The sequence below is a fragment of the Lampris incognitus genome, chromosome 11 (genome assembly GCF_029633865.1).
Source record: "Lampris incognitus isolate fLamInc1 chromosome 11, fLamInc1.hap2, whole genome shotgun sequence".
NCBI lineage: Eukaryota > Metazoa > Chordata > Actinopteri > Lampriformes > Lampridae > Lampris > Lampris incognitus.
Genome location: NC_079221.1, coordinates 18,770,419 through 18,798,362, shown reverse-complemented (window position 1 = coordinate 18,798,362; position 27,944 = coordinate 18,770,419). Strand labels below are relative to the sequence as shown.

The following is a 27,944-nucleotide window of genomic DNA, read 5'->3' as shown; positions in this document are numbered from 1 at the left end:
ATGTGGTATTTCCTTTGTGCACATAGGAACTCAACTACACACATCAGCAGTGTAATCAACAAACATAGTACTAAAAGCTTTATTACATAAATGTTGACTATTGTGTATTCCCGCAGTGAATCTTTCAATAACCTAAACATTAAAATTCTCGGTCATATAAGACCGATATAAGCACTAGCTGCTCATTCTGAATTACCTTTTAAAGTTCAATTATTTATGTTAGGTCCTTCATTTAGGTCTATACACTGCTGTCTCAGGACACCTTTAAAAACCTCAAAGCGGTGGTTCAGATCTTTCTGTGTGTGAATTTTATATTTGGTTCCAAAGGCCCCATCAGCAGAGGCTGTTCCATAGAAGACACGACCAATCCTGGAGTGGACCAATGCCATGGCACACATCACACATGGTTCTCTGGTAATGTAAAGGTCGTATCCGTTGCATATGTAAGGTTTGCCTCCGTCCTCTGAAATTGGTATATTTTGCAGTTCCTCCAAGTCTGGTTTAGGAGAGGAGCTATGAAACAAAGACTGACAAGCGGGGTATTTATCTAGGGTAGGAGAGAAGGCTCCACCACCCTGCCCTCGAGCCACAAGGTCAATGCAGACCATGACTGCGTGAAGGAGTGGATGGTCACTTCGGCAGTCATGGCCCACTGCAACGACACCTTCCGTCTTTGGGTTGACCACTACAGCCCCCACAGCCTCCATCCCTCTATCCTTCCCTGCTTGGGCAGCAGCCAAAGCAGACATCATGTACCCTTGCATCCTCAATTTCTGAGATGAGCTGAAGAGCTCTCCTCTCAGAGCCACAGTCACCTGTTTATCCTCATGAAAGGAGGTGGGCCAATATTTGCTAGCAAGCTCAAACTGAGGTCTGGTCAAAGGTGGACATGCGGGGATATTAACCAAAAAAGGGTCCCCTAATCCATTGTGCCTTACTCTGTCTGAGGGCAACAGGGAGTCTATAGTGATGGACTTCTCAAAGTCAATACCTGGTGCATCACTGACAAGACACACAAGCACCTCCAGAGGGTGTGAGCTGTCTTTTTCTTTGCATGCTCGGACTCTCTTGATGTGCTGAAGCCTAGGTAAGGGGTACAATGAATTCAGCTCTTTGACCAGACGAGAAGTCTCTTTCTTGTTCACTATGGGCACAGCAAATGCCTTGATCAGTTCTGTGTCTTGGGACTGCTCATCAGACAGAACAGGATAAGCAACCCAGGAGTCAGGGTCGTAGTTTGACTCCTTCCTGCGTTTGGACCGTGGTTCCATTTCTTCTCTGTCGTCCTGATTGAAAGTTTTTTTACACAGTGAAAAAAAAAGATTAGTCAAATTGAGAGCGCATACTAAAAATGTCTTGCATTTATGATAAAATCCAGCCAGCAGCTGGTCAGCACAACGCAACACCATTAGACTGCACTGTTTTGCATATTTTTGTAAATTATTTACAAAATTAGTGTGTAGGCAGGTCCTTTGATTTGACTGTTCTATGCTTTGCTGGCTTTTAAAACCATATGAATAAATTGGAAGCCAAAGTGTAACAACTTGTAATGAATGTTTTACCATGGTTTGTATAAACAATCACATTGCAATATTACTCATTTGCTCATTTACTCATTTGATAGATGGAAGATTCTGGTGCTAGGTTATTCATGTAGTTTCACATTGAGGCTTTCCTGAATTAATTATGTCCTTTATTGTATTAAAGCGGTTGGTTGGGCTACAATACTACAGACAGCAATAACTGTGCCAAGCATGGATTTTGAATATTCATATGGTCCTTTAATGAACATCCATTATCAGAACCACTTATCCTGCTCTCAGGGTCACTGGAGCATATCCCAGCACATGGGGCGGCAGGTGGGGGGACACCCTGGACAGGCCACCAGGCCATCTCACACACACACACACACACACACACATTCATACCCAGGGGCAATTTAGTATGGCCGAGTCACCTGACCTACATGTCTTTGGACTGTGGGAGGAAACCGGAGCACCCGCAGGAAACCCACGCAGACACGAGGAGAACATGCAAACTCCACACAGAGGACGACTCGGGATGACCCCCCAAGGTTGGACTACCCCAAGGCTCGAACCCAGGGCCTTCTTGCTGTGAGGTGACCGCGCTAACCACTGCGCCACCGTGCCGCCCCTTTAATGAACAATTAATCCTTAAAATAAGCAAAATGATAATTGTAATTCATGTGTCAATTGTAGTGACTAATGTTGTCTAGAACAATAGCCGTTCAACTCTCCCAGAAAACACCAATCGCCAATATCATCTGAATAGCAAAAAAAAGGCAGAAACTAATCTAATCAATATAACAGAAAAAAATCTCAGTGCAGCCTATAGAAAGTCTTGAGAATTACCATAAGTATTATGCTTTGTGGGGTCTAAAACCATTAAACCAGTACAGGTTAACACACAGTTCTTTAAGGCAAGTTCCTCTTCATTTCTTCCCAAACATGAGCTTGGCCTTAATGACTCTGGGGACATGTCGTATGGTGAGGGACACTCTGGTGCCTCGGGGGAGCATTGCCCCTGGCAGGACCTCAGCAGCAGACAGGTTCATGACACGGTCAGTCACTATGTCCTGGTCACAGGCTTGGATACCGTGGAGGAGATGCTTGTACATATCATCTTGGAGAATCAGAAGACTCCTTGGTCTCACCAGCAGAGAAAAGAGATACCGGCTCTCCTCCGTCTGTGGGACCTCTGTCTCTTGGTAGCTGACAGGTCTGTAGAAGTCAAGGAAGGTATGAGAGCCCAGGCTGATCGTGGTTACAGTGGGGTGGTATAGAGGGCCATCCTCATGAGGCATAATCCCCTCTCCTTTCTTATATTCATTCACTAATACATGGTTGGCCGTTTTTCCACCAAATGCACCAAGACAGGAGATTCTTTCACAGTACTTGAAAAGCCAGTCAGGAATCTTTTCTGCAAGCATTCCTTTGGAATCGGGCAATCCTCCCCAGTTCTGCAGCCTTCTGCCCGATAGCTGAGTCCATTTAGGTTTTGGTGCCTTATACACTTGTTGTAAGAGATAGGCCTCCTCCTCCTCTGATATGAAATCTGGAATGTAATAGGCTGTTGGTTGTGCGTCTTTGACGACAAATCGTTGTAATTCTTCTGAAATACTAACGGGATGCTCCATTCCTCTACGCGAAAGATCAATTTAATACCAGCTTATAGCTCAGGTAAGTAAATCAGACGCTACATGCACGGTCGCTGATGTTGGCTCAGCTACCCGTTTGGCAGTGGCTAACTGAAAGGACGTCGTTTAACTGAAGTTTTTGAACAACATGTAACAATACCGGACTTTAACAGACACGTGGATGCATGACTATGTGGTTAACAGTGATAATCGCTTGTGATCTTTTAGCAGTAAGCCATTTCTCTTCTAGTCTTACCCACGTGATGCTACATTGCGCTTAACTTCCTTGTTAGTCAGCAACACATGAACCTCCCAAGACTCCAATTAGAATAAGAAGCAGTTTCACGATTCAGTTTTATATCATCCAGAATCAAGGATTCACCACCCGTCCGCTAACATTCCTGTTATAGTTACAACCCTGTCCTTTGAACTATAACAGAACAAACCGTGACTGAACAGTAAATCAATGGACCCGTTTTAGCTGAGGAAAACACAATGAACAAAATTGCGAAACAGCGCCACGTCTGCAGCTCTGCCAAAAGCACAGCGGAAACTAACGTTAACTCGTCGAGTGAGTCAAAATGTAAAAAAAAAATTAATTTAAAAATTTTAAGATTATGCAAAAATTCTTAGGACAACTGTACCTTGATTAAAGACCTAGAAACATACATAAATATCACTGGTCGTTCATGAGCCAACAGATTCCATGCTTACTTGATTGTGCAACTAGGTAATATCTCCCCTGAAACGAAACGTTACTTTTTTTTCTCGAGTCCTCAAATTTTATTTGATAGATTTGTCTACTTAGTTGTGTGTGGTGTTGAATTTAAAACGCCTTATTTAGTATAATTTCACATATTGCATCGGTATTAAACTCTGTATTTGGGGGAGTTTTCCACGATCTTCATTCCCACTGTTATGTGCTTCAGGACGGAATTATTTTCATGTGACACAGCACTGGCGGAAGTGTCAAAGGAGTCAAGCGTTTAAAGTAACATGCAGCATTTATTTTTAAGCAAGATCTTCATTTATTTTCTATCCGAAACCTAGGTCGATAATGTCTGTCAGTATTTTGCCGTTGTTGTTCATATTTTGGTAACGTGATTGTTGCACAGCTGCGGACATAAACCACCTTACCATGTTCACCTCAAAAACAACAATTCTCTGGAGGCTACCACAGTTTAGACACACATTTTCATGCACATCTGCATTTGCAAAAGCCACATGGCCAAGACTGGTTTTGGGCATTGAGACAAGCTGTGATGACACTGGTGCCGCAGTTATAGACGAGACGGGTGCAATCCTGGGAGAATCTCTTCATTCTCAGAAAGAAATACATTTAAGGTAGGCAAATTACTGCAAAACCGTATTCAATTCAAGGCCCATTATCTAGGGATGTTTTGAAATTGTTGTTTCTCATTTGAATTGTTGCAGGACAGGCGGTATCATTCCCACAGTGGCACAGCAGCTCCACAGAGAGAACATAGCCCGTGTAGTGCAGGAGGCTTTGGAGAGGAGTGGTGTGACCCCAATGCAGCTCACAGCTGTGGCCACCACAGTGAAGCCAGGCTTGGCCCTGAGCCTGGGCATCGGTCTGGAGTTCAGCAGCAACTTTGTAAGGCATCACAGCAAGCCTTTTATTCCCATCCACCACATGGAGGCTCATGCCTTAACTGTCAGAATGCTCCAGCCTGTTGTATTTCCCTTTCTTGTCCTGCTGATCTCCGGCGGGCATTCACTCTTGGCGTTGGCCAGAGGAATCAATGACTTCCTCCTTCTAGGTCAAAGCCTGGATGAAGCTCCAGGAGACACCCTCGACAAAGTAATACATTTCATATTTATGGAAATAGTTTTTGAATATAGTTGTTTCTTCCTTCTCTGGTTGTGGGTTTAAATTTGTGATTATAAATTAAACGAATCACTTGGTATTTGTGAATTAACAGGTGGCAAGACGTTTGTCTCTCAAAAAACACCCGCTATGCTCCACATTAAGTGGGGGACAGGCTATAGAGCTTCTGGCAAAAGATGGAGACAAGAAAAAAATCCCTCTCAAGACACCTATGGGACGACACTTTGACTGCAACTTCTCCTTTGCTGGCCTTCGAAATCAAGTTACACTGATTATAGAGAACAAAGAGAAAGAAGAGGGTAAGATGACAATGAGAGGAACTGAAATTAAATGGTCAATATTCACCTGAAGGACAACCACATTCATAGAAAAGCAGTAATTCTCCTAAAGGAGATCAATCCTTAAGCATTTTTAGAAATGACAAAAGAAATTGTGTGTTGAATCATTGGGCAGAAGAACCTGGCTTTACAAACTGCTACAGAATGGATTTGGTCTAGAAATACTGATGACTTGGGATGAGAGAAACATGCTGAAATACCCAGTAAAAAAAAATTTGAAAAAAATAATCATGTAATTAAAATAAAAATGGTTGGACTAATTTTTAGTCCAACCATTGGTACAAGTAGAACATTCCCTCTCTTGCATGTTTTGCTGTTCACATGCTTTTGGTTACCTTATCATTTCACATTTTTAAGAGTTGGATGAGTTGTATTCTTCTGTAACATCACCCACACCCCACCCCACCCCACACCCACAAAAGCAAAGAAAAGAAAACCCTTTAAAATGTATTTTTCCTTTTTCCTAGGTATTCAACAAGGGACATTACTGTCATGTTTGAATGACATAGCAGCTGCTACACAGCACACAGTGGCCTCTCACCTTGCCAGGCGTACCCATCGTGCCATTTTGTTCTGTAAAGCCAGGGGCCTTTTGTCATCATGCAATCCCACTTTGGTAAATTACTTGTTTTACCTAATATTCAATTACATTAAGTGAAAAATTGTTAGAATCTATGCAGGCATTTACTTTATGCCACTTCTTTAAAATCATGTGACAGCAATATTTGTGTCTGAAACTCTTCGTGATTGTGATGTGCTTTTCTCTTTGGAGAAATTGAAACTGTAATTGTTGTTTTAATCGCTAAACCCTTTTTAATGTGTCCGATGGTAGAACGTATTTAACATGCTCCACTTTCAGGTGGTATCTGGAGGAGTAGCCAGTAATATGTATATCCGGAAGGCTTTGACAATTATCACAGAGGAGACAGGACTACATCTGCTTTGTCCTCCAGCTAAGTTCTGCACTGACAATGGAGTGATGATTGCATGGTATGTATATTGGCAACATCATCAATGAACAGTGAAGAAATGAGTTAGGTGTGTAGATTAGACTCATTTAGGAATCTCTTTCACACACACCCCCCCCCCACCCCCACCCCTGACCAGGAATGGTGTGGAGCGACTGAAAGAAGGGAAGGGAATACTGTCTCATCATGAGGATGTGAGGTATGAGCCAAAGTAAGTCATATTTTCACTTAAAACATTCAGTTTCATAACAAAGAAATTGCGTGTGATGTGTCGAAAGCATTGATTGTTCTAAACTGATTTTCATGATTAAAAACATTGAAAGAGGAAGAACTTAATTTAGAGAAGAAAATCAGGCCAGGTTATTTAAACATTACAAAGTATGAGTGCTTATCTAGTTCACAGGTCTTTTATCTCGGATAACACTGTTTTCCCCCGACATACCTTTTAAAATTAAGTTTATCTTGGCAACAAATTCCAGAAGGTTTAGAACCAGACATTTGATTTTAGGTTTTGTGAAAAAATATATAATGACTCATGTGTAACTGCCAAACTCTTCTGTTGATGGATTAACTTCATCTCAGCTCTCTGTCTTTGGAGTGCAAAAGCGAAGCTAGAAATCTGGTTGTAATCATAGAACACAATCTAAATTTTAAGAGCCATCAAGATCAGCCTTCTACCATCTTAAAAACATTTAAAAACTAAGGGGCTTTCTATCAAAATCAGGCTGAGAAATTAATCCATACATTTATAACAAGTAGACTAGACTGCTGTGGTGGTCTATTCACCGGCCTCCCAAAATCAGTTGTGTGGCAACTACAGTTATTTCAAAATGCAGCAGCACGTGTTCTCACCAGAACTAAAAAGTATGAGCACATTACATCTGTTCTTAGATCTCTGCATTGGCTCCCCATCAAAACTAGAATCGAGTCTAAAATTCTGTTGCTTGTATACAAAGCTCTAAATGGCCTTGCACCACACTATATAAAAGACATGCTAATTAGATACAAACCAGCAAGAACTCTCAGGTCCAAAGGCAGTGGTCTTTTAACCATCCCTTGTACTCACTCTGAAGCAGGGGAACCTGCCTTTTGTATTTATGACCCAAGCACGTGGAACGCCCTGCCTGAGGACCTGAGAGAGGCCCCCACAGCAGTTTAAAAGCAGTTTAAAAACCTTACTTTTCACACCAACCTACAGCTAAGTTCTTGGTGTGTGTGTGTGTGTGTGTGTGTGTGTGTGTGTGTGTGTGTGTGTGTGTGTGTGTGTGTTTTGTATATTTTGATATTTGTATATTTGCTCTGATTCCTGCATAACTGCACTAACAACTGTTGATATGTACATTTATTTTCTACATTTGCACTTTTAAGTGTTTCAATTGTATTGTCATTTTATGTGAAGCACATGGTGTTGCCTATTTATGAAATGTGCTATATAGTTTGTTGTTGTTGTTGTTGTTGTTGAGGTGCTTCACAATTGTCTATTGGTTCACATATTTTGTGTCCTAGGGCTCCTTTGGGTGTTGACATTACAGAAGAAGTGAAGGTAGCTGCTATCAGGGTACCATCAGTAAAACTGAGGATAAGCAACTGACAAAATATATTTTGTTCTTTTTTTAGAAAAAATGTAATTTTTTTTAGCTCTGCATAAACAAATCTGTTGTTGCTCATGTTAGCTCCAATTTCTTTGTATGCATATTCATTAAGCACATCACAGAGATATTAATTATTAAATATTTTCTGATGCAGAAATGGCAGTGCAGTTTTTCCAATAATGTTCAGCCTTCCTTTTCTACTTGTTTTTTCTTCTTTTTTTCAATTTCACTCAACGCAACATTTCAAGCTACCAGTCTGGTCTTCACGCCAAGCTATGTAATTTGGTCTAGGGGGTCACCGGTGCTGCCTCTGCTGCTGAGTATTCTGGTCCAGGCTTGGGTAGGAGCTTGGCACACAACCCATCCGATAGCTCAACTTTAGGGTTTGACATCCCACTTCTCCATCATCATTTAAGTTCCTCAGCCGACATACTCTCACTTTTTGAATTAAATTGAATTAATTGGCCATTTGAATTAAATTGTCCAGAAATTAGCCTCCCCCTTTTAGAAACCCCTGTAAGCAAGGAAATAAATAGTGGTTTAACTAAAAGCAAAATCCCCCCCAACACAACTCAAAACTTGTGAGTTTGGCTATCTTATTGAACCAGAAAACATTACTCTTGTACCTTGTAGTAGTTCCTAATGAGGCTGTTTTTAAGAGGAAATTAATACTAAAAGTTCACTTAGATCCTGTCTGTTGCTTTCTAAAGCAATGCATCTTCACAACACTTGCTCATGGTGGAGGAGAGCACACACTGGGGTTAGAATTTGAATGTGATCTGAATGTTACCTTTTTTTGATAGGTTAACAAGATGATTCTGATGACATGATTCTTAAAGTGTAAATGAAATTCATGTACATGTACAAAAGAAACGTGAAGAAAACTTGAAGTACATTTGTAAATAAAGATACAAACATTTATTGCAGTGGAACAGGTGGGCCACCCTTTATTTGAAAATGTTGATTTTGGTTTTTGATTTTGGTGTACTATATTACTCCCCGTGGGGAAATTCCTCTCTGCATTTAACCCATCCTAGCTGTGTAGCTAGGAGCAGTGGGCAGCCGCTGTGCAGCACCTGGGGACCGACTTCAGTTCGTCTTGCCATGCCATGGTCAGGGGCACAGATAGGAGTACTAACCCCAATATGCATGTCTTTTTGATGGTGGGAGGAAACTGGAGCACCCAGAGAAAACCCACCGCAGACTTGGGGAGAACATGCAAACTCCACACAGAAAGGACCTGGGATGGCCTGAGGTTTGAACCCAGGACCTTCTTGCTGTGAGACAACAGTGCTAACCACTGGGCCACCATGCCACCCAATTCCAAGCTATCTTGAAGAATGAAAACGAGCATGTTATCCATTGTAAAATACAAGTGAAAGGTTGATGGGTTTCAGGAGAAAAAAACTGCAGTGATTAATATTGGGAAAACTTCGACGTCCGGGTTACCTCAATTTTTATCTAGTAATTTTTGTCACTTCCACCCCTCATAACCTCCAGCTTGGTCGGGGGTCCCTACAAACACAATTGGCCGTGTCTGTGGGTGGGAAGCCGGATGTGTTCTGGCTGCTGCACTAGCACCTCTTCTGGCCGGTTGGGGCACCTGTTCGGGGGGGGGGGGGATAGCGTGATCCTCCCACGCGCTACGTCCCCCTGGCGAAACTCTTCAATGTCAGGTGAAAAGAAGCGGCTGGTGACTGCACATGTATCAGAGGAAGCATGTGATAGTCTGCAGCCCTCCCCAGCTCGGCAGAGGGGGTGAAGCAGCGACCAGGATGACTCAGAATGGAGTAATTGTCCAAGTGCAATTGGGGAGAAAAAGGGGGAGGGGGGGTCCCAATATATATATATTGGAAAAACTTCAAAGCTTTTCTTTATTTTCTCTTATATTAACTGGTATCGACACATTTTTCTGTTAAGAGCCTGAACCATCTGTAACTAGGCCATTCACTTGGTTGACTTTAAAAAGTATAAGCAAACATACTGCCTTAAGTTAACACAGCAATACATATAAGTATATGTGTCTAATAAGATTCTTCAAATATTGACCCTTGGGAACTGTTAAAACCTTTCTGTGTTTTTTCCAAATCAGATCGGCAGCACCTTTTTAAAAAAAATCTTTTTATTGGACAAGTACAAATCATACAATGCGCAATTGAAGCAAAAAATTTCCTTCCATTTTTCTTTTCTTGAACAAGCATCCATCTCCACCTCCCACCCCATACCTTTAAAGTCCATAAAGATACAAGTTCAACGCAAAATGACATTGATACCATATAAGAAAAAAAAAGCACTATAGGAAAAAATAAGTAAAAGAGTAATAAGGACGGCTCTAGGCAGTCAAGAATAGATTATTGGCTGGTATTTGACTCTATTACGAATAATAATATATCTATTGATGTCCACCTCACTACCTTGACTGATCAAAAGGCCATTTCCATCAAAGTCTCCTTTTCCCACATTGCACAAGATAATCTTAGAACCTCTTACTGGAAGCTCAACAATTCTCTTCTGAAATTTGATGAGTTTGTAGATACTATTAAACAGCTGATTAAGGCACATTGGAAGAAGGCATCTGATCAGAATAAATAGAGTAATGGAAACTCTTAAAATTTGAGATTGGGAAATATATGAGGTCTTTTGGCAGTACTCTGGCCAAATCTATAAGACTTGAGGAACAGACTGTGACATCTAGAATTACAGCTCTATCCCAAAAGGCAACTGACTGCTTAACCGATATTGAAAGAAAATAATTTACTGACCTTCAGGACAAATTAGATATTATCTGCAAACGCAAGGCTCAGGGTGCTTTCATAAGATCTCATTGAAAATAGATGGAAGAATGGGAACAAAACTCTGCTTACTTTTTTAGATTACAAAAATCAAATTCCAAATGGAAATTGATGGCAGAATTACAAACAATTATGGGGAGATTACACACTTTTGTGCTGACTTCTATAGTCCATCCGCCCATTATCTGAGCCGCTTATCCTGCTCTCAGGGTCGCGGGGATGCTGGAGCCTATCCCGACAAGCAGGCAGACATCCTGGACAGGCCGCCAGGCCATCACACACACACACACACACACACGCACACACACACATTCATATCTAGAGGCAATATGGTATGGCCGATTCACCTGACCTACACGTCTTTGGACGGCAGGAGGAAACTGGAACACACACAATATGATATACAGTATGGAGTGCTGTATTGCAGGCAAACAATTCTGTGTATTTTTGTGTTATGTTGAAATTTGAATTTGCAATAAGAAATTTTGCCCTGTGGTGGACTGGCGGCCTGTCCAGGGTGTCTCGCCGCCTGCCGCCCAATGACTGCGGGGATAGGCTCCAGCATCCCCGCGACCCTGAGAGCAGGACAAGCAGTTTGGATAATGAATGTATAATACAAAAAATAAAATAAATAAATTCGAATACCAAACTCCACTAAAAAACGAGGAACAAGAAGCAGAAGTAGTAGAAGAAGAAGCAGTAGTAGAAGAAGAAGCAGCTGCAGCAGAAGAAGCAATAGTAGAAGAAGAAGGAAGGCGGAAGGAAGTGGGGCTAAGAAGACGAAGAAGAAGAAGAAGCGGAAAAAGCTGCTGCACAAGCATCGCCGCTGCCTTTTTTGACAAGCAGAAATGTCGTTTAATAAGGAATAAGGTTAATAAATCAGCCACAATTTTTTGGTACTCCTTAGGTCTAATTAATAATAGGTATTGTAAATCATTGATGATAACTTTTGCTCAGAAGCTTTATGGGGGGGCTCACGCTTCTGTTAGCCTTTGGCTAACTCTTTAGCTAAACCGGCATGTTTCGTTATTTTAAGTCAAGTCAATCTTATTTGTATAGCCCAACATTACAAATTACAAATTTGCCTCAGTGGGCTTTACAGCACTACCACATCTTGTCCTTAGACCCTCGCAGGAACTCCCTAAAAAACCCCTTTAACAGGGAGAAAAATAGGAAGAAACCTCAGGGAGAGCAACGGGAGGGATCTCTCATAAGACGAGCGTCGTGTAAGAATTGGAAGAATTGTGATCGAAGTTTGTAACTAACGAACGTCGCTGTTTAACATTATAAAGTTAGATAGCAGGCCGTGTAACGGGGAGTGTTACCCGGGATGGCAAGCTGTTGACATGTCGAGTTGAGCCTTGCACGTTATCTACAGTAATGAAGATCCCCCTTTCATTATATCCTTGTGAATTGTGGATCAAGAAAGGGCCGGTGTAGGTCTTAGTTCCAACAGAGCAGTTACACACCCGAGTCTACAAATCAAGGTCCTTAGCAAAGTCTATTGGTTGACTAATAGAATCAAATGTGTAAGTGGTTGGAACAAAGATCTGCACCCACACTGGCCCTTTCTGGATCATTTTGCCCATCCCTGGTCCAAATATATATAATGTTTATGCTGGTCACTATGTTTAGGTTTTTGAGGATCGTGTTGTTAAGTAGTGACGAAAGTCAAGGACAAGCACCACCAACCATGGCAACCCTGTTCACCGCAGACGAGGATATACCCCATGTCGTTGATATGACCACTAGTGAAAAGGTATTGTGTGACCTTTAAATATTTTCTTAGAAGTGGGGATGATTTATTTACTTGCTTTGCCAAACTTGTCTTTGTAGAAGTGATGTCTGCTACAATGAATCATGGCATATTGCATTTTCACGTCTTGGCAGTCTCCTTAAGATATGGACTTGAAAACTCAGGATTATGTCTCTAAACCATGTCTTATTTATAGAAAATGAATTGGAGTAAAATGGACATTGATCTGTTTGCCGTGGTCATTTGAGTAGTTCAAGAGAAAATGCTGATTGTTGTTAGTTTTTTTAAAATAGATTTTATTAAGCCAATAACACATACAATAGGATCCACACAAAATACAACATGAAAAACACAAGGCCCAGGGGTACAGGCAAAGAGGGAGGAAAATATCCAAGGACTACAAGGCTTTTCATTCAAAAGTCTAAACTGTAGCACCAACTTAAGTCAAAGATGCTCCAATATCAGTCCTGTGAGGTCACAAAGGTTGTTTATAGTAGCACAGTCTTCATAGCTTTAGAGCTATTTGAATATATTATGATAGCCACACATTCATTGAGTTCATTCTGAAAAACAGGAAAGAATGGTTTAGAACCAATGAATTTGCATTTGTGGATGTGGTATTTAGAAAGTAAAAATAAAGAGATTATAAAATATTTTTCGGGCGTCCAGGTGGCATGGCAGTCTACTCCGTTGCCTACCAACACAGGGATTGCAGGTTCGAATCGCCGTGGTACTTCCAGCTTGTTCGGGCGCCCCTACAGACACAATTGACTGTGTCTGCGGGTGGGAAGCCGGATGTGGGTATGTGTCCTGGTCGCTGCACTAGCCCCTCCTCTGGTTGGTCGGGGCGCCTGTTCGGGGGGGAGGGGAACTGGGGGGAATAGCATGATCCTCCCACGTGCTATGTCCCCCTGGTGAAACTTCTCACTGTCAGGTGAAAAGAAGCGGCTGGCAACTCCACATGTATCGAAGGAGGCACATGGTAGTCTGCAGCCCTCCCCAGATAGGCAGAAGGGGTGGGGCAGTGACTGAGATGGCTCAGAAGAGTGGGGTAATTGGCCAAGTACAATTGGAAGGAAAAGGAGAAAAAGTAAAAATATATATATATATTTCCCCATCTTAAAATCAAACACACCAAAGAAAACATACATAAAACAAAAATAAAAATTTGCAGTGAAATATGTTTGGATGGACTCTAGAATGTGTGACCAAACTTTCTCTCTATGAGAACAATTCCAATACAAATGCGAAACAGTTTCACCTGAATTTTTACAAGATTAGCAGTCAGATTTAATGTCCCGTTTATATAATAATAATAATAATGATAATAAACATTTTATTTAAAGGCACTTTTCATGACACTCAAGGTCACCTTAGATCAAATACAATAAAACAAAGCAGTGAAAAACATTCGTGCAATCAAAAATAAAACACACAATAAGCAATAGAGCATACATCAGCAGGAGTTAAGAAAAAAAGATGAATCTGATGCTGTTAAAGTGAGTATGCTAGTTTAAAAATAGTGGGTTTTAAGAGCAGATTTGAATTCTGTAATGGAGTCCAGTAAGCAGATGTGACGTGAAATGGAGTTCCAGAGTTTGGGTGTAGCATAGGAGAAAGCGCTGGCACCCATTTGCTGAGGTTGATGGCTGGTAGTGCCAATAGACCTGCTGGTGAAGACCGCAGGGAGCGAGATGGAGTGCAAGTCTGAAGGTGGTCTGTGAGATCAGGTGATAGATTATGAAGAGCTTTGAATGTTTATAATACATTTTTAAAATTAATCCGCTGTGACACAGGAAGCCATTGTAATTGAATCAGCAGGGGAGAGGCATGGTCAGATGACTTTGACCGTATAATAATCCATGCTGCAGAATTCTGGATGAGTTGAAGTCGGTGAATAAGTTTATTAGGGATGTCTGCCAGGATCGCATTGCAGTAGTCAATGCGTGATGTGACCAAAGCATTGACCAAGATTTCCGTGGAGTGCTGTGTTAAAGTAGGGCATAGTCTGGAGGTGTTTCACGGATGGAAAAAGGACAATCCTGGAGACATTGTTTATATGACTGGAAAAGGAAAGAGTACTATGTAGGATAACACCAAGGCTCGTAGCCTGAGAGGAGACAGGTATGGTGGCTCCAGCAATGGGGAGTGAGCAAATATTACTTTTTGAGAGTGTAGATTTAGTGCCAGTGATGAGTAGCTCAGTTTTACTACTGTTGAATTTCAGATAATTATTAGTCATCTGTATCTGTATATCATGGAGACAAGCAGTGAGAGTACTGGAGGGGAGAGTGGAAGTGGGCTTAGCGGACACATAAAGCTGTGTATCATCAGCATAGCAGTGGAAATGGATACCATAGTGCTAGAAGATGTTGCCAAGAGGGAGGTAAATAATAAACAGGAGTGGCCCCAACACTGAACCCTGTGGAACTCCATGAAGAAGTATCAAACTTTCTGACTGGTAATTCTGAATTTGTACGAAATGTGCCTTGTCTGTAAGGACACTGTCTGTATATCTCTTTGGGAAAGAGTGTCTTTATGCTTGCTCAATAGTCCAGGTAAGTAAATCACAGGAAGTTGAATCAGTTCATCTGGTTCAGTGAGTAAGTGAATAACAGGACGTTGAATCAGTTCATCTGGTTCAGTCAGTAAGTAAATCCTAGGAGTTTGAATCAGTTCATCAGTTCCTTTGGAGGCACCTCCGGGGAGAGGGACGTCTGGAGCGTCCTACGTAGCTTGCTGCCACCACGACCCTACCCCTGAGAAGCGGCTGAAGATGAATGAATGAATGATGCAGAGTACCTGCTGGTGAATGATGCAGTGCAGTGTAGTTGCGAGATCTACATTCTCTTCCTCCAGCTTTCTTTGAATCAGTACTACAAGCCCATTTTTTTCTTTTCATCACTGATGAGGCACCATCAGTGATGATTCCAGCCATTTTATTCCAGGGTAGATCAGCACCCTCAATTGCACTGCACAATCACCTTTAATATATCTTTGGCTGTAATCTTTCCCTGCATTTGATAGAAAGTTAGCAGTTCTTCTGTTAACTCAATGGTCATGGATACCCCTTACAAATATAGCGAGCTGAGCGTTGTCATTTACATCTGTGCTTTCATCAAGTGCCAAAGAATAGTGCTTGAAATAATTTGCTGTAGTGCACAACTGTCTAAATGTTGCCTGACAACTCGCTGATCCATTCTGCCATTGTGTTTGGGCTGAGACTGACATTTCCGAATAAAGATGCCTTCTCCGGGCAAACGATATTCACCACCTGCAGCATGCAGTCTCTCAGAAACTGTTCCTCCGTAAATGGCTTGCCAGCCTTCGCTATTGCCTCACTTACCACATAAATAGCTCTGACAGCTGCATCACAGTCTTGTTTGGCTTTGTGAAAAGCTTTCTATTGACAGGACAGACTTTTTCTGCCTTTCTCTCCCTCTCTTCCCCTTTGAACCGATTTCGTTTCGGATTGAAATCCTTCAGGACAGCAGCTTTTCCTTGCAAATTAGACAGATTGTGGATGCATTAAATTCAGTGAGGAAGTAGTTGCATGTCCATTTCTCTTGGAACTGTTGGTGCTCCTGGTCAACTTTTCTTTTGGCTTTTAAAAGTGAAAGTGAAACTGACAATAGGGTACATTATCCGCAACTGGCCTAAGAACTAATCCTGAGTACTTAGAACTAGAAACACAGAAACATTAAAAGAAAAAAAAATACGAAAGTAGTATGCAAAATGGATATGCAGTCCAGATCTCTTAATAAATCTAAAACGTAGCACGGGCCGTATAAAACTGCCTCGCGGGCCGGATGAGGCCACAGGCTGTTAGTTTGAGACCCCTGCTCTACACCAATGACTGCACGTCCAAGGACCCAGCTATTAAACTACTGAAGTTTGCAGATGACACTATGGACATCAGACTCATCCAGGATGGTGATGAGTCTGCATATCGGCGGGAGGTTGAATGGCTGGTGCTCTGGTGTAGTCAGAATAACTTGGAGATGAACATTATCAAGACTGTGGCGATGACAGTGACTTTAGCAGACACCCCTCAGTGCTGTTTCCCCTCACATTATCCAGCAGCCCTGTGTCAACCATGGAGACCTTCAAGTTTCTGGGAACTACCATTTCCAAACACCTGAAGTAGAAGACCAACATTAACTCCATTCTCAAAAAGGCCCAGCAGAGGATGCTCTTTCTGTGGCAACTGAGGAAATTTGAACTGCCACGGGAGCTGTTGAGCCAGTTTACAGAAAGTTGAATCAGTTCATCTGTTTATTGAGAGAAATGTTTCATCACTCATCTAAGTGACCTCTTCAGTCTCAACTGACTGCAAGTATCCCCATCCTTATAAACTATACAGTGGCTTAATGACCGAAAATAATGATTGGTTTCATAGGCAAATTGCCAAAGATGAGGAAATTCAAGGATGAGGATGTGCACATCCTTGATAGGGAGGAACGCTGGTTTTAACGGGGAGTCAAAGAGGCCATCTGTGTGAACAGAGAACAACCAACCCTGCATTGGGGGGGGGGGTGCATCTGTCGTCTTCTTTGAGTGCTGTGATTGCATCCCAAACCCTCTGTCAATAGTACACGTTGCCATTGTAACTCTAGTTAATGGTCACGGCAATTTGCATATGAAACCGATCATTGTTTTCGGTTGTTATGCCACTGTGTTGTTTGTAAGACTGGGGATACTTGCAGTCAGTTGAGACTGAAGCGGTTACTTAGATGAGTGATGATACGTTTCTCTCAATAAACGTTGTATCCAGATGAACAGATTCAACTTTTTGTGAGTTCCTTACCTGGATTATTGAGCATGCATAAAGACATGTTGAGCCAGTTATACACTGCAGTCATTGAATCTGTCCTGTGCACATCCATCACAGTCTGGTACGGAGCAGCAACAAAACAGGAAAGGAATAAACTGCAGCGAACAGTAAGGACAGCAGAAAAAAAACATTTGCGCTCCCCTGCCCACCCTGCAGGAGTTGAACACCTCTAGAGCTCAGAATCTGGCAGGCAGAATCAGCACCCCCCCCCCCCCAACACACACACACACACACACACACATCCAGGTCACAGTCTGTTTGAACTCCTACCCTCTGGCAAGTGCTACAGAGCAATGTGCACCAAAACCACCAGACATAGGAACAGTTTCTTCTCACAGGCCATCTCTCGCATGAACACTTAACATCGTGGTGCAATAACGGACACTTAATGTAAACATGATACTTTGTAAACAGCCCTCTCAATTCAAGATGTAGTCTCACCTACATATCTACGATTTGCACTACTTCTTTAAACCTGATGTGCAGTACAATGTTTGTGCAGTACAAATGTACAATTGTAAATACATCTTCAGCTGCTGTATACTGGTTACTATTATTGCTGTTATTGTTTTGGTTCTAACATAGGTATATAATATAGTATGTATCCAAACTGATGTCATAAACTCAAAACTCCTCTGACCTTCACTACTTTCATGAGGGATTGAAATCTAATCATCTAACTATCAATGTCAAGAAAACAGAATATATATCCATTCCCCTAAGAAATCTATGTCTGACCCTATCTATGTCTGACCCCATTCATTTTGCAAATCAAACATTATCCATCACAAAAACTTACAAATATCTTGGGAGTATCCCTCGATTTACATTTCACTTATCGAAATGATGTTAATAATTCAACGAAGAACCTCAGCCAGAAATTGTGTTTATAACAAGAATCAGACCATATCTCACCCATAGTGTCTCAGACAGATATCTACACGCAATCACTCTTTCAACAATATCCTACCGTCTCCCAATCTGGTCCCTCACCACAAAGGAAACCATTGAACCAATAGCAAGACTTAACAATAAAGCTTATAAGAATCATGGCAACCTTACGCCTTTGGCTCACCACTGCACTGCTGCACTTTCACATTCTAATGGCCTGACTTTTCAGAACTACATGAATAATCTGCCTATTAAATTTTACTTTCAGATCCAAATCAGTAACTCCTCTCCAACACTTACTGCTCTATTTACAAGACAAAACACAAGACAAGAGCGCATCACTAGGTCAATCTCACACGCACTTATTCCAGTAACAGCTTAGGAAAAAAAACTATGGTCAGAGATCTTTTTTTTTCATGCATACACTAAAATCTGGAATGAGATCCCATATTAAATTGGAACAATAACCTTTATTATGCACTTCAAAAATTTATATAAACACTATGTCATGGAAGGACACACCTGCAACCACTGATTCAACTCACATACACCATCTTAAGTCTCTGTATTGTCTGTGTAGCTATGTTTTGCTGTTTTGTTTCAGGAACCTGCTGTAAACCAGTTTTAATTGAGTCAGGCCAGTTTAAATGTAACACATTTTAACATCTGTAATGTTACTTTTTAATCTTTCCCGGTATAATAAGTAAGTGGGGCCACTCATTTGGTTGTTACTGCAAAACCTCAGCTCAGTGAGTCTGTGACTTGCCACAAGTCGGTTGTTTATACAGAAGTCAGCCCAACACAATGGTCACAGTTCTTTGCAGTGGCAGCGATGTAAATAAAAATGGCCACCACTCTGACCATCCTGCTATGTTGACTTGAATGTGAATGTCCGTTCTACTCCAATTCAATTTGTATGGTTTTTATTGATAGTCCCATCACATTGTACAATATTTGGATTGACCAGCAATGATATAGGCCCAGAATAAGTGGTATTACACCAATGACCAACAATCAAAAGTCATTCTGTTCTTGCCAAGAAGTTTGTTAGACAAAAGCACGTGTCTACCACTAAATAGTGTGGGCACTTTACCTGTCTTTTAAGTACAATAAAGCCTTGTAAGTGCATGATCTCCAATTTTAAAAGTTTGAAGTCAGCACATCTCAGAGTCAAAGGTTCAAGATTTTTGACATGAACAAAATTGAGTTGGTTAGCTATTGCTGTATAAATTTAACGTTATATGTATATTAACAGTGACTTTGAAGATAATAGGCTACTACGTCTAATTTAATAACTGTAAAAGTGAACATTTTATGTCTTCATGTTCATTTTGTATCTTGTCTAAACAGGTTGTAGAGCTTCTGAATCAGGCAGCTCTAATTGCCACAGATGAAAAGCTTACGGTTCTCAAACAGGTTTGTAATGTGCTCTCTTAATAAATTAGGTTATTTTTCTCAAAAATGAGACCAAGAAGGGAAAAAATGAATTTTGGAAAAGTAGCATAGTTTATTTGTATATTGATGGTCTAGTCATTTTTTATTTGCTCATATCAATGAATTTTGCCAAATACAGGTGATTAAGGTTTTTCAAAGCTCAACTTATGCCATTTTCAGGTCCAGGAACTAATTATTAACAAGGATCCTTCCCTACTTGACAATTTCTTGGATGTAAGTAAACACGTGTGGGTCCCAGACTAATTGTCCTTTTTGGTCTGAAATATACGAGGTCTTAGAAGCGGAGCTATACAACGTAAGCTGTCAACTGTACCTTACATGTTATTGTGTAAAGATTCTGACCCAAAGCCCGTGTTGCCTCATTCCTCACCCAGGAGATGATAGCCTTTCAGACTGATAAGTCCATTGAAGTAAGAAAGTTCGTCATTGGCTTCATTGAGGAAGCTTGGTAGGTGATCAGCATTCATAATTCTTTAATACTGAAAATGAAAAAATGGTAAATTTAATGTGTGTGAAAGAAAACTGTTTTGGATTCTCAAACTCTGTATCTTTCTTGTCTTTTCCAGTAAAAGGGACAGTGAGCTTTTGCTTAGACTAATTGCCAACCTGAATATGCTGCTGAGGGATGAAAGTGTTAATGTGGTGAAGAAAGCCATCCTCACACTGACTCAGCTTTATAAAGTCACCCTTCAGGTAGAGTACATTTACTGAACTAATGAACTTCATTTATAAAAATCAAACTTTTTGTTATTACAACATTACAACCATATCCATATCAAGGATGTGTGGCAGTCAAAGAACTGAAAATGCGGGGCTCCCAGACTGTGCCCGATTGGTCGCATTTTGCGACCACTTTTTTTCAGGGTGCAAGTGTTTATTTTTTTTTTCCAAAGGTAGCTTGTGATAAAGAAGGCCGTTTTCTTTTTCTATAAAGTTCCTTGAGGATCTGCATCATTAGGGGGAATAAGTTCAGTCATGTAGTATTTAAAGATCTCTGCTATATAATCATCCTGGCCAGGTGATTTACCAGCAGGTAATGCCTTTATTACATTATATAGCTCTGCCTCGAAATTGGACTGTCAATATGCCTTTGCTGTTCCTCATTTATCATGGTTTAAGGTTCAAATCATCAAGACAAGGGATTCAGTTGCGTAGCATTCCTATGTATAAAGATAATGTGAAACCCCCTGAATGAATCATTAATACCCTTTGGATTGGTCACAAGACCCCCCCCCCCCCAAGATCGTATTGCAGGAATTGCTGAACTAGATTGCTTCTGCTTATTATATCTAGCTAAAAATTCCCCTGCCTTATCCCCAGATTGAAAGTACGTTTGTTTTGCCCGAAACGAGAAATTCCACGTTATTGGAGAGTATACAGTGATACTCATATTTGTGTTGTGTTAACTCCTTCGGTGTCTTGATATGCATGCTCAATAATCCAGGTAAGAAAATCAAAGAAGGTTGAATCAGTTCATCTGAATACGTTTATTGACAGATATATTTCATCACTCAATTAAGGGCCCAGACACTCCAAACCAGCATCAGAGAAATCACCCGTTTCCATCTCTTCCTGTCCTCTGCGTCTTCCTCTGTCACACCAACCAACTGCATGTCCTCCCTCGCCACATCCATAAACCTCCTCTTTGGGCTTGCTCTTTTCCTCTTGCCTGGCAGTTCCATCTTCAGCATCCTTCTCCCAATATAGCCAGCATCTCGCCTCCACACGTCCAAACCATCTCAATCTTGCCTCTCTTGCTTTGTCTCCAAGCCGGCAGCCATGCCAACAATGTACCCTGGCTCTGCTGAATGACGGAAGCTAAGCAGGTATGGGCTTGGCTAGTACTTGGATGGGAGACCTCCTGGGAAAACTGAGTTGCTGCCGGAAGTGGTGTTGGTGGGCCAGTAGGGAGCAGTCTTCTCTCTGGTCCTAATAAAAACAAACAAAATATCAAATCCCATCAGCGGGTAGCGTAGCAGTCTATTCCATTGCCTACCAACACGGGGATCGCTGGTTCAAATCCTCATGTTACCTCTGGCGTGGTCAGGCATCCCTACAGACACAATTGGCCAATTGACCGTGTGTCTGCAGGTGGGAAGACGGATGGGGGTATGTGTTCTGGCTGCACTAGCACCTCCTCTGGTCGGTTGGGGTGCGAAACGTCTCACTGTGAGCTGAAAAGAAGTGGCTGGTGATTCCACATGTATTGGAGGAGGCATGTGGTAGTCCTGCAGCCCTCCCCGGATCGGCAAAGGGGGTGGAGCAGTGACTGGCCCACCTTGGAAGAGTGGGGCAATTGGCCAGGTACAATTGGGAAGGGAAAAAAAGGAGGGGCTGTCCCAAAAAAAAAAGGGGGGGGGGTCCAAAAAAATAAATAAAATCCCAACACCCCGTTGCAATGATGGGGACACTGTGCTGTAGGAGATGCCATTCTTCGGATGAGACGTTAAATCCGAGGTCCTGACTTGGTGTGGTCATTAAAGATCCCATGGCACTCATCGCAAAGAGTTGGGGGTTCCCTGGTGTCCTGGCAAAATTTCCAACCTGGCTCTCTCCATCTGGCCACCTAATCATCCCCCCATGTAATTGATTGAATGATTCCTCCCTCTCCACCTCAAGCTGATGTGTGGTGAGCGTTCTGGTGCAAAATGGCTGCCGTGCATCCTCTCAGGTGGTTGAAGTGAGTTACCCCTTCAATGTGAAGCGCTTTGGGTGTCTAAAAAAGTGTAATATAAATGTAATGATTATTTATTATTAAAACCGTCCAATATGAGCTGTCCCTCTAATATACTCATCCCTAATCCTGTCCATCTCAGTCACTCCCAACAAAAATCTTGGTATCTTCATCTCTGCCATCTCCAGCTCCACCTCCTGTCTTTTTGTCAGTGCCACCGTCTCCAAACCGTACAACATAGCTGGTTTAACTACCATCTTGTAAACCTTCCCTTTCACTCTTGCTGGTACACTTGGGTCACAAATCACTCCTGATACTTTTTTCCACCCACACTACCCTGCCTGCACTCTCTTCACCTGTCTTCCGCACTCCCCATTACTTAAACAGTTGACCCCAAGTATTTAAACTAATCCACCTTCGCAACCTCTACGTGCATCCTCACCATTCTGCTGTCCTCTCTCTCGTTCAAATATATGTATTCCATCTTGCTGCTACTGACTTTCATTCCTCTTTTCTCCAATGCATACCTCCACCTCTCCAGGCTCTCCTCAACCTGCTCCCTACTCACTACAGATTGCAATGTTATCTGTGAACATCATAGTCCATGGAGACTCCTGCCTGATCCCATCCGTCAACTTGTCCATCACCACTGGAAATAAGAAAGGGCTCAGAGCTGATCCTTGATTTAATCCCACCTCCACCTTGAATCCATCCATCACTCCTACCACACACCTCACCACTGTCACACTACCCTCATACATATCCTACAGCACTCTTAGGTACTTCTCTGCCACTGCTGACTTCCTCATACAATACCTCACCTCCTCTCTTGGCACCCTGTCATATGTTTTCTCTAAATCCGCAAAGACACAATGTATCTCCTTCTGACCTTGTCTATAGTTCTCCATCAACATTCTCAAAACTAACATCACATCTGCAATGTTCTTTTTTGGAATAAAACCATAATGCTGCTTGCTATTCATCACCTCTCCTCTTAACCTAGCTTCCACTACTGTTTCCCATGACTTCATGCTGTGGCTGATACACTTTATACCTATGTAGTTACTACAGCTCTGCGTATCACCCTTCCTGAAAATCAGTACCAGTACACTTCTTCTCCACTCCTCAGGCATCCTCTCACTTTCCAAGATTGTGTTAAATAATCTAGTTAAAAACTCCACTGCCATCTCTCCTAAACATCTCCATGCCTCCACAGGTATGTCATCTGGACCAACTGCCTTTCCACTCTTCATCCTCTTCATAGCTTTCCTCCCTTCATCCTTACTAATCCACTGCACTTCCTGATTTACTATCCCCACATCATCCAACCTTCTCTTGTTCTCATTTTCTTCATTCATCAGCCCCTCAAAGTACTCCTTCCACCTTCTCAACACATTCCCCTCGCTTGTCAACACATTTCCATCTCTGTCCTTCATTACCCTGACCTGCGGCATATCCTTTCCAGCTCGGTCCCTCTGTCTGTATGTACCCAGAGTTTCTCCCTAATCCTGATTGGAAGAAGTAGCTCATCTTTATTGCTGGACTATCATCCTTATGGATAACGGAACTTGCTTAGAGTTCATAGGTTAAGTTTTCCATCATTCTTATCTTCTTCCAGGACCCTCCAGGACCGCTTCCCGTGACACTCAAATGGGCTTCCCACACATTCCTCTGTTATCAGGCCCTTACCATGTTTAAACAGAAGAGGCACTTTTAAAACCACCTTTGTCCTGCTATACATGAGCCCCAGGCATCCGTTCAGACAATGTAAAAAATAGTATAGCTGATCTGTGGTCAAAGATTAAAAGTAAGCAACATACATAATTGAATTGCCCTCACGTAGTCTTAAGCAGGCTGCTAGGAATCTTGGGCTAATATTCGACGCTAACCCTGTTTTGATAATCAAATCAAACATGTTCTTCAGTCATGCTTTCTCCAGCTCAAGTTAATCTCCAAAAATTAGGTCAGTTTTATCAATTGCCGATTTGCAAAAAGTTATACATGCTTTTATCTATTCTCGGCTTGGCTACTGTAATACATTTTATTCTGGTATCAGCAAGGGCTCCCTCCACCATCTGCAGTTTGTAGAAAACGCTGCTGCTCAGCTCATTACCGGAACAAAGAGGCATTACCATATCACTCCTGTGCTTGTCTCCCTACACTGGCTCCCTGTTATATTTCAAATTGATTTTAAAATGTTATTGCTCACTTTTAAGGCTTTAAATCAGGGGTGGGAAATCTTTTCCAGAAAGGGCCAGTGTGGGTGAAGGTTTTTGTTCCAACCAAGCAATTACACACCTGTGTCTCCTAATCAAGTTCCTCAGCAAAGACTCTACTAGTTGATTAGTGGGATGAGGCATGTAACTGCTTGGTTGGAACAAAAACCTTCACCCACACTGGCCCTTTCTGGATAAGATTGCCCATCCCTGCTTTAAATGGTCTTGCTCCTACATATTTTTTGGATTTATTGACCTGGTATACGCCCTCTCGACCATTAAGATCCGCAGATGGAGACCTGCTGGTTATTCCAAGGTCTCGGTTTATTACAAAAGGTGATCAAGCTTTTGCAGCTAGAGCCCCCAACTATGGAACTCTCTTCCTGTCGAACTAAGACACACCAAGTCTCTAGCTGCTTTTAAATCTTGTCTGAAAGCTTTTCTTTTTATGAAAGCTTTTACAAATGTTTGATATTTGTATTGATTTATTTATACTGTTTTTATTTTATTCTTACTTATTTGGACTTGCTCTTATTTTTGCCTTGTCTGGTTTTATTTCTTTGTAAAGCACTTTGTAACATTGTTTTAGAAAAGAGCTATATAAATACTTGTTGTTATTATTATTATTATAAATAATTGGAAAACCGCCAGCCGACTGGGTACAGTTGAGCAATCCCTCCATGACCCAAATTAAGACAACTATTGCTACTATGCTGTACCTAAAAAATAAAAAAAGGCGCGACTAAAAGAATGCGATGGTACGACCAACTGAGAAAGTTGGTAGTGCCAGTACTACCAGTGGAAAAGTTAGTCTGGAGCCCTGAAATGGCAAAAACAGTTTGTTAAATCATTTCCCCCACTTTGATATTATATCGCATCATAAACCAAATTTCTATTTTCATCCAACAAAAAAAAAACAAACCTATTGACATACTTAAGTTAATTTCTGTTATTTTCTTTGTTGCCATCATAGTAGGAATTGGTAATGGTGCCAAGTTTTTGTTTACTTGATTTTTGGTTGGTTTGGTGGTTTAAGACCTGACATTGTCATGTTGTCCTTACAAAGCTTGTAAAATGGAATGTGGGTGTTTCAGTTTATTCACAAGTATTTGTATTGTCTGTTTCTCCCATCCCAGTGGTTGGTGCGCTCCAAAATGGTGACTGAAATGCAGGAAGCGTGTTGGGACATGGTGACACAGATGAAAGGGGATGTCCTGGCCCTGTTGGACTCTGAAAATGATGGTGTGCGCACTCATGCCATCAAGTTCACGGAGTCACTCATAATCACTTTGTCACCCCGCACACCAGATTCTGACATCCCCAAACGTCAAGAGGGTGATATCAGCTTGGATAAAATACCCAGAGACCACTCCTATATTCGCTATGGTAAGAGAGCTTCTTTTTACTGTAGCAGTGGAGGTTTTTCTCTCTCTCTTTTTTTTTTTAGTCCCCCCCCCCCCGTTTTTTCTCCCTAATTGCACCCGGCCAATTACTCCACTCTTCTGAGCCCTCCCGGTCGCTGCTTCACCCCCTCTGCCTATCCAGGGAGGGCTGCAGACTACCACATGCCTCCTCTGATACATGTGGCGTTGCCAGCCACAACTTTTCACCTGACAGAAAGGAGTTTCACCAGGGGGACGTAGCGCGTGGGAGGATCACGCTATTCCCCCCCAGTCCCCCCCCAACAGGCGCCCCGACCGACCACAGAAGGCGCTACTGCAGCGACCAGGACACATACCCACATCCGGCTTCCCATCCACAGACACGGCCAATTGTGTCTGTAGGGATGCCCACCCAAGCCGGAGGTAACACGGGGATTCGAACCAGAGATCCCCGTGTTGGTGGGCAATGGAATAGACCGCTATGCTACCTGGACACGCGAGGTTTTTCTCTATTAAGGAAAGATCTGCTCCTTGAAATTGCAGCATTTGGTGTGTTCTGTGCCTTTGGAAGGTTTCACAGTATACATTCAGTGTTTATATCGATCATGACTTGATTCTGTCATTAATTGACTTCCACATCAACAGATGTCAATAAATTACATTATTGGAAGAAAGAAAATCAAATTTTTAATGGTGGCAGTTGGTTAAAATCTGATATTGTAATGTTCCAGAACCAAAGTTAAATGTACCTTATGAATGTTTCTTCTTTTCTTAGTAACTAATAATTTTCAGTTAAATTTAGTTATGAATGTATTAATGGTGGTGTCATTAATACAGTCATAACATTGTTGGGCTGTTTTGGCTGACACACCTCTTCAGTGTCACGTGGAGGTCAGGCACAGTACCTGTGGAGTGGCAGACTGGGGTGGTGGTTCCCATATTTGATGCCAATTATCGAGGCATCACATTGCTCAGCCTCCCTGGGAAAGTCTACTCTAGGGTGCTCGAAAGGAGGCTCCGACCGATTGTTGAACCTCGGATCTAGGAGGAACAATGCGGATTCTGTCCTGGCCGTGGAACAACGGACCAACTCTTTAACGTTGCAGAAGTACTGAGGAGGGCAAGGGAATTTGACCAGCCAGTCTACATGTGTTTTGTGGACTTGGAGAAGGCTTACGACTGTGTACCCCGGGGCACTCTGTGGGGGTTACTACGGGAGTATGGGGTACGGTGGTAGTTGCTACAAGCCATCTGGTCCTTGTATAACCAAAGTGAAGAGCTGTGTCCACATTCTCGGCACAAAGTCAAACACATTTTCGGTGGGTGTCGGACTCCGCCAAAGTTGTCCCATGTCTCCGATTCTGTTTGTGATATTCATGGACAAGATCTCAAGGCGCAGCCAAGTGAGGAGTGTGTCTGTTTTGGGAACCTCAGAATTGCATCTCTGCTCTTTGCAGATGATGTGGGTTTTTTTGGCTTCATCAGAACGTGACCTCCGGCGTGCACTGGGGTGGTTTGCAGCTGAGTATGAAATGGTCAGGATGAGAGTCAGCACCTCCAAGTCTGAGTCCATGGTTTGCTACCGGAAAATGGTGGATGCTCCCTCCGAGTTGGGGATGAGTTGTTGCCTTAAGTGAAGGAGTTCAAGTATCTCGGGGTCTTGTTCACAATTGTGGGTAGGATGGAGCGGGAGATTGACAAGCGGATAGGTGCAGCATCAGCAGTAATGCGGATGTTGTACTGGACCGTTGTGGTGAAGAGGGAGCTGAGCCGGAAAGCAAAGCTCTCAATTTATCAGTCAGTCTTTGTTCCAACCCTCACCTATGGTCATGAGCTTTGGCTGGTGACCAAAAGGGTGAGATCGCGAATACAAGCGGCTGAAATGAGTTTGCTCCGTAGGGTGTCTGGGCTCAGCCTTAGAGATAGGGTGAGGAGCTTGGAGTACAGCCGCTGCTCCATTGCATCGAAAGGAGCCAGTTGAGGTGGTTCGGGCATCTGATTAGGATGCCTCCTGGGCAGCTTCCTTTGGAGGTTTACCGG

General features: G+C 42.2%; 4 protein-coding genes across 5 annotated transcripts in view; 2 read left to right on the top strand and 2 right to left on the bottom strand.

The window, feature by feature from the left end:
* Nucleotides 1-82: 82 nt before the first annotated feature.
* On the bottom strand, nucleotides 83-3,857 carry adat3 (adenosine deaminase tRNA specific 3). Its single transcript, XM_056290057.1, has 2 exons — nucleotides 3,802-3,857; nucleotides 83-1,286 (listed from the first exon to the last, which is right to left on the bottom strand). Exons 1-2 carry the CDS (start codon nucleotides 3,826-3,828, stop codon nucleotides 207-209), a joined length of 1,107 nt encoding a protein of 368 aa, XP_056146032.1. The 5' UTR covers nucleotides 3,829-3,857; the 3' UTR covers nucleotides 83-206.
* On the bottom strand, nucleotides 2,398-3,157 carry alkbh6 (alkB homolog 6). Its single transcript, XM_056290058.1, has one exon. It carries the CDS (start codon nucleotides 3,155-3,157, stop codon nucleotides 2,453-2,455), a length of 705 nt encoding a protein of 234 aa, XP_056146033.1. The 3' UTR covers nucleotides 2,398-2,452.
* Nucleotides 3,858-4,295: 438 nt separating the features above from the next.
* Nucleotides 4,296-7,959, top strand: osgepl1 (O-sialoglycoprotein endopeptidase-like 1). The gene is made up of 7 exons (XM_056288862.1): nucleotides 4,296-4,501; nucleotides 4,592-4,979; nucleotides 5,101-5,305; nucleotides 5,812-5,960; nucleotides 6,204-6,334; nucleotides 6,452-6,523; nucleotides 7,819-7,959. The coding sequence occupies exons 1-7, from the start codon at nucleotides 4,296-4,298 to the stop codon at nucleotides 7,901-7,903; spliced, it is 1,236 nt and encodes a 411-aa protein (XP_056144837.1). The 3' UTR covers nucleotides 7,904-7,959.
* Nucleotides 7,960-11,476: 3,517 nt separating this feature from the next.
* sympk (symplekin) overlaps nucleotides 11,477-27,944 on the top strand; it is a 41,187-nt gene continuing 24,719 nt past the window's right edge. The window contains exons 1-7 of one of the 2 annotated variants that reach the window (XM_056289453.1): nucleotides 11,477-11,566; nucleotides 12,332-12,455; nucleotides 19,528-19,593; nucleotides 19,792-19,845; nucleotides 20,007-20,080; nucleotides 20,199-20,325; nucleotides 25,659-25,908. In XM_056289453.1, coding sequence (XP_056145428.1) covers nucleotides 12,390-12,455; nucleotides 19,528-19,593; nucleotides 19,792-19,845; nucleotides 20,007-20,080; nucleotides 20,199-20,325; nucleotides 25,659-25,908 — 637 coding nt within the window. In that variant the 5' untranslated portion in view covers nucleotides 11,477-11,566; nucleotides 12,332-12,389. Of the gene's footprint in view, nucleotides 11,620-12,331; nucleotides 12,456-19,527; nucleotides 19,594-19,791; nucleotides 19,846-20,006; nucleotides 20,081-20,198; nucleotides 20,326-25,658; nucleotides 25,909-27,944 lie in introns of both variants that reach the window. The other variant, XM_056289452.1, reaches the window with a different exon arrangement.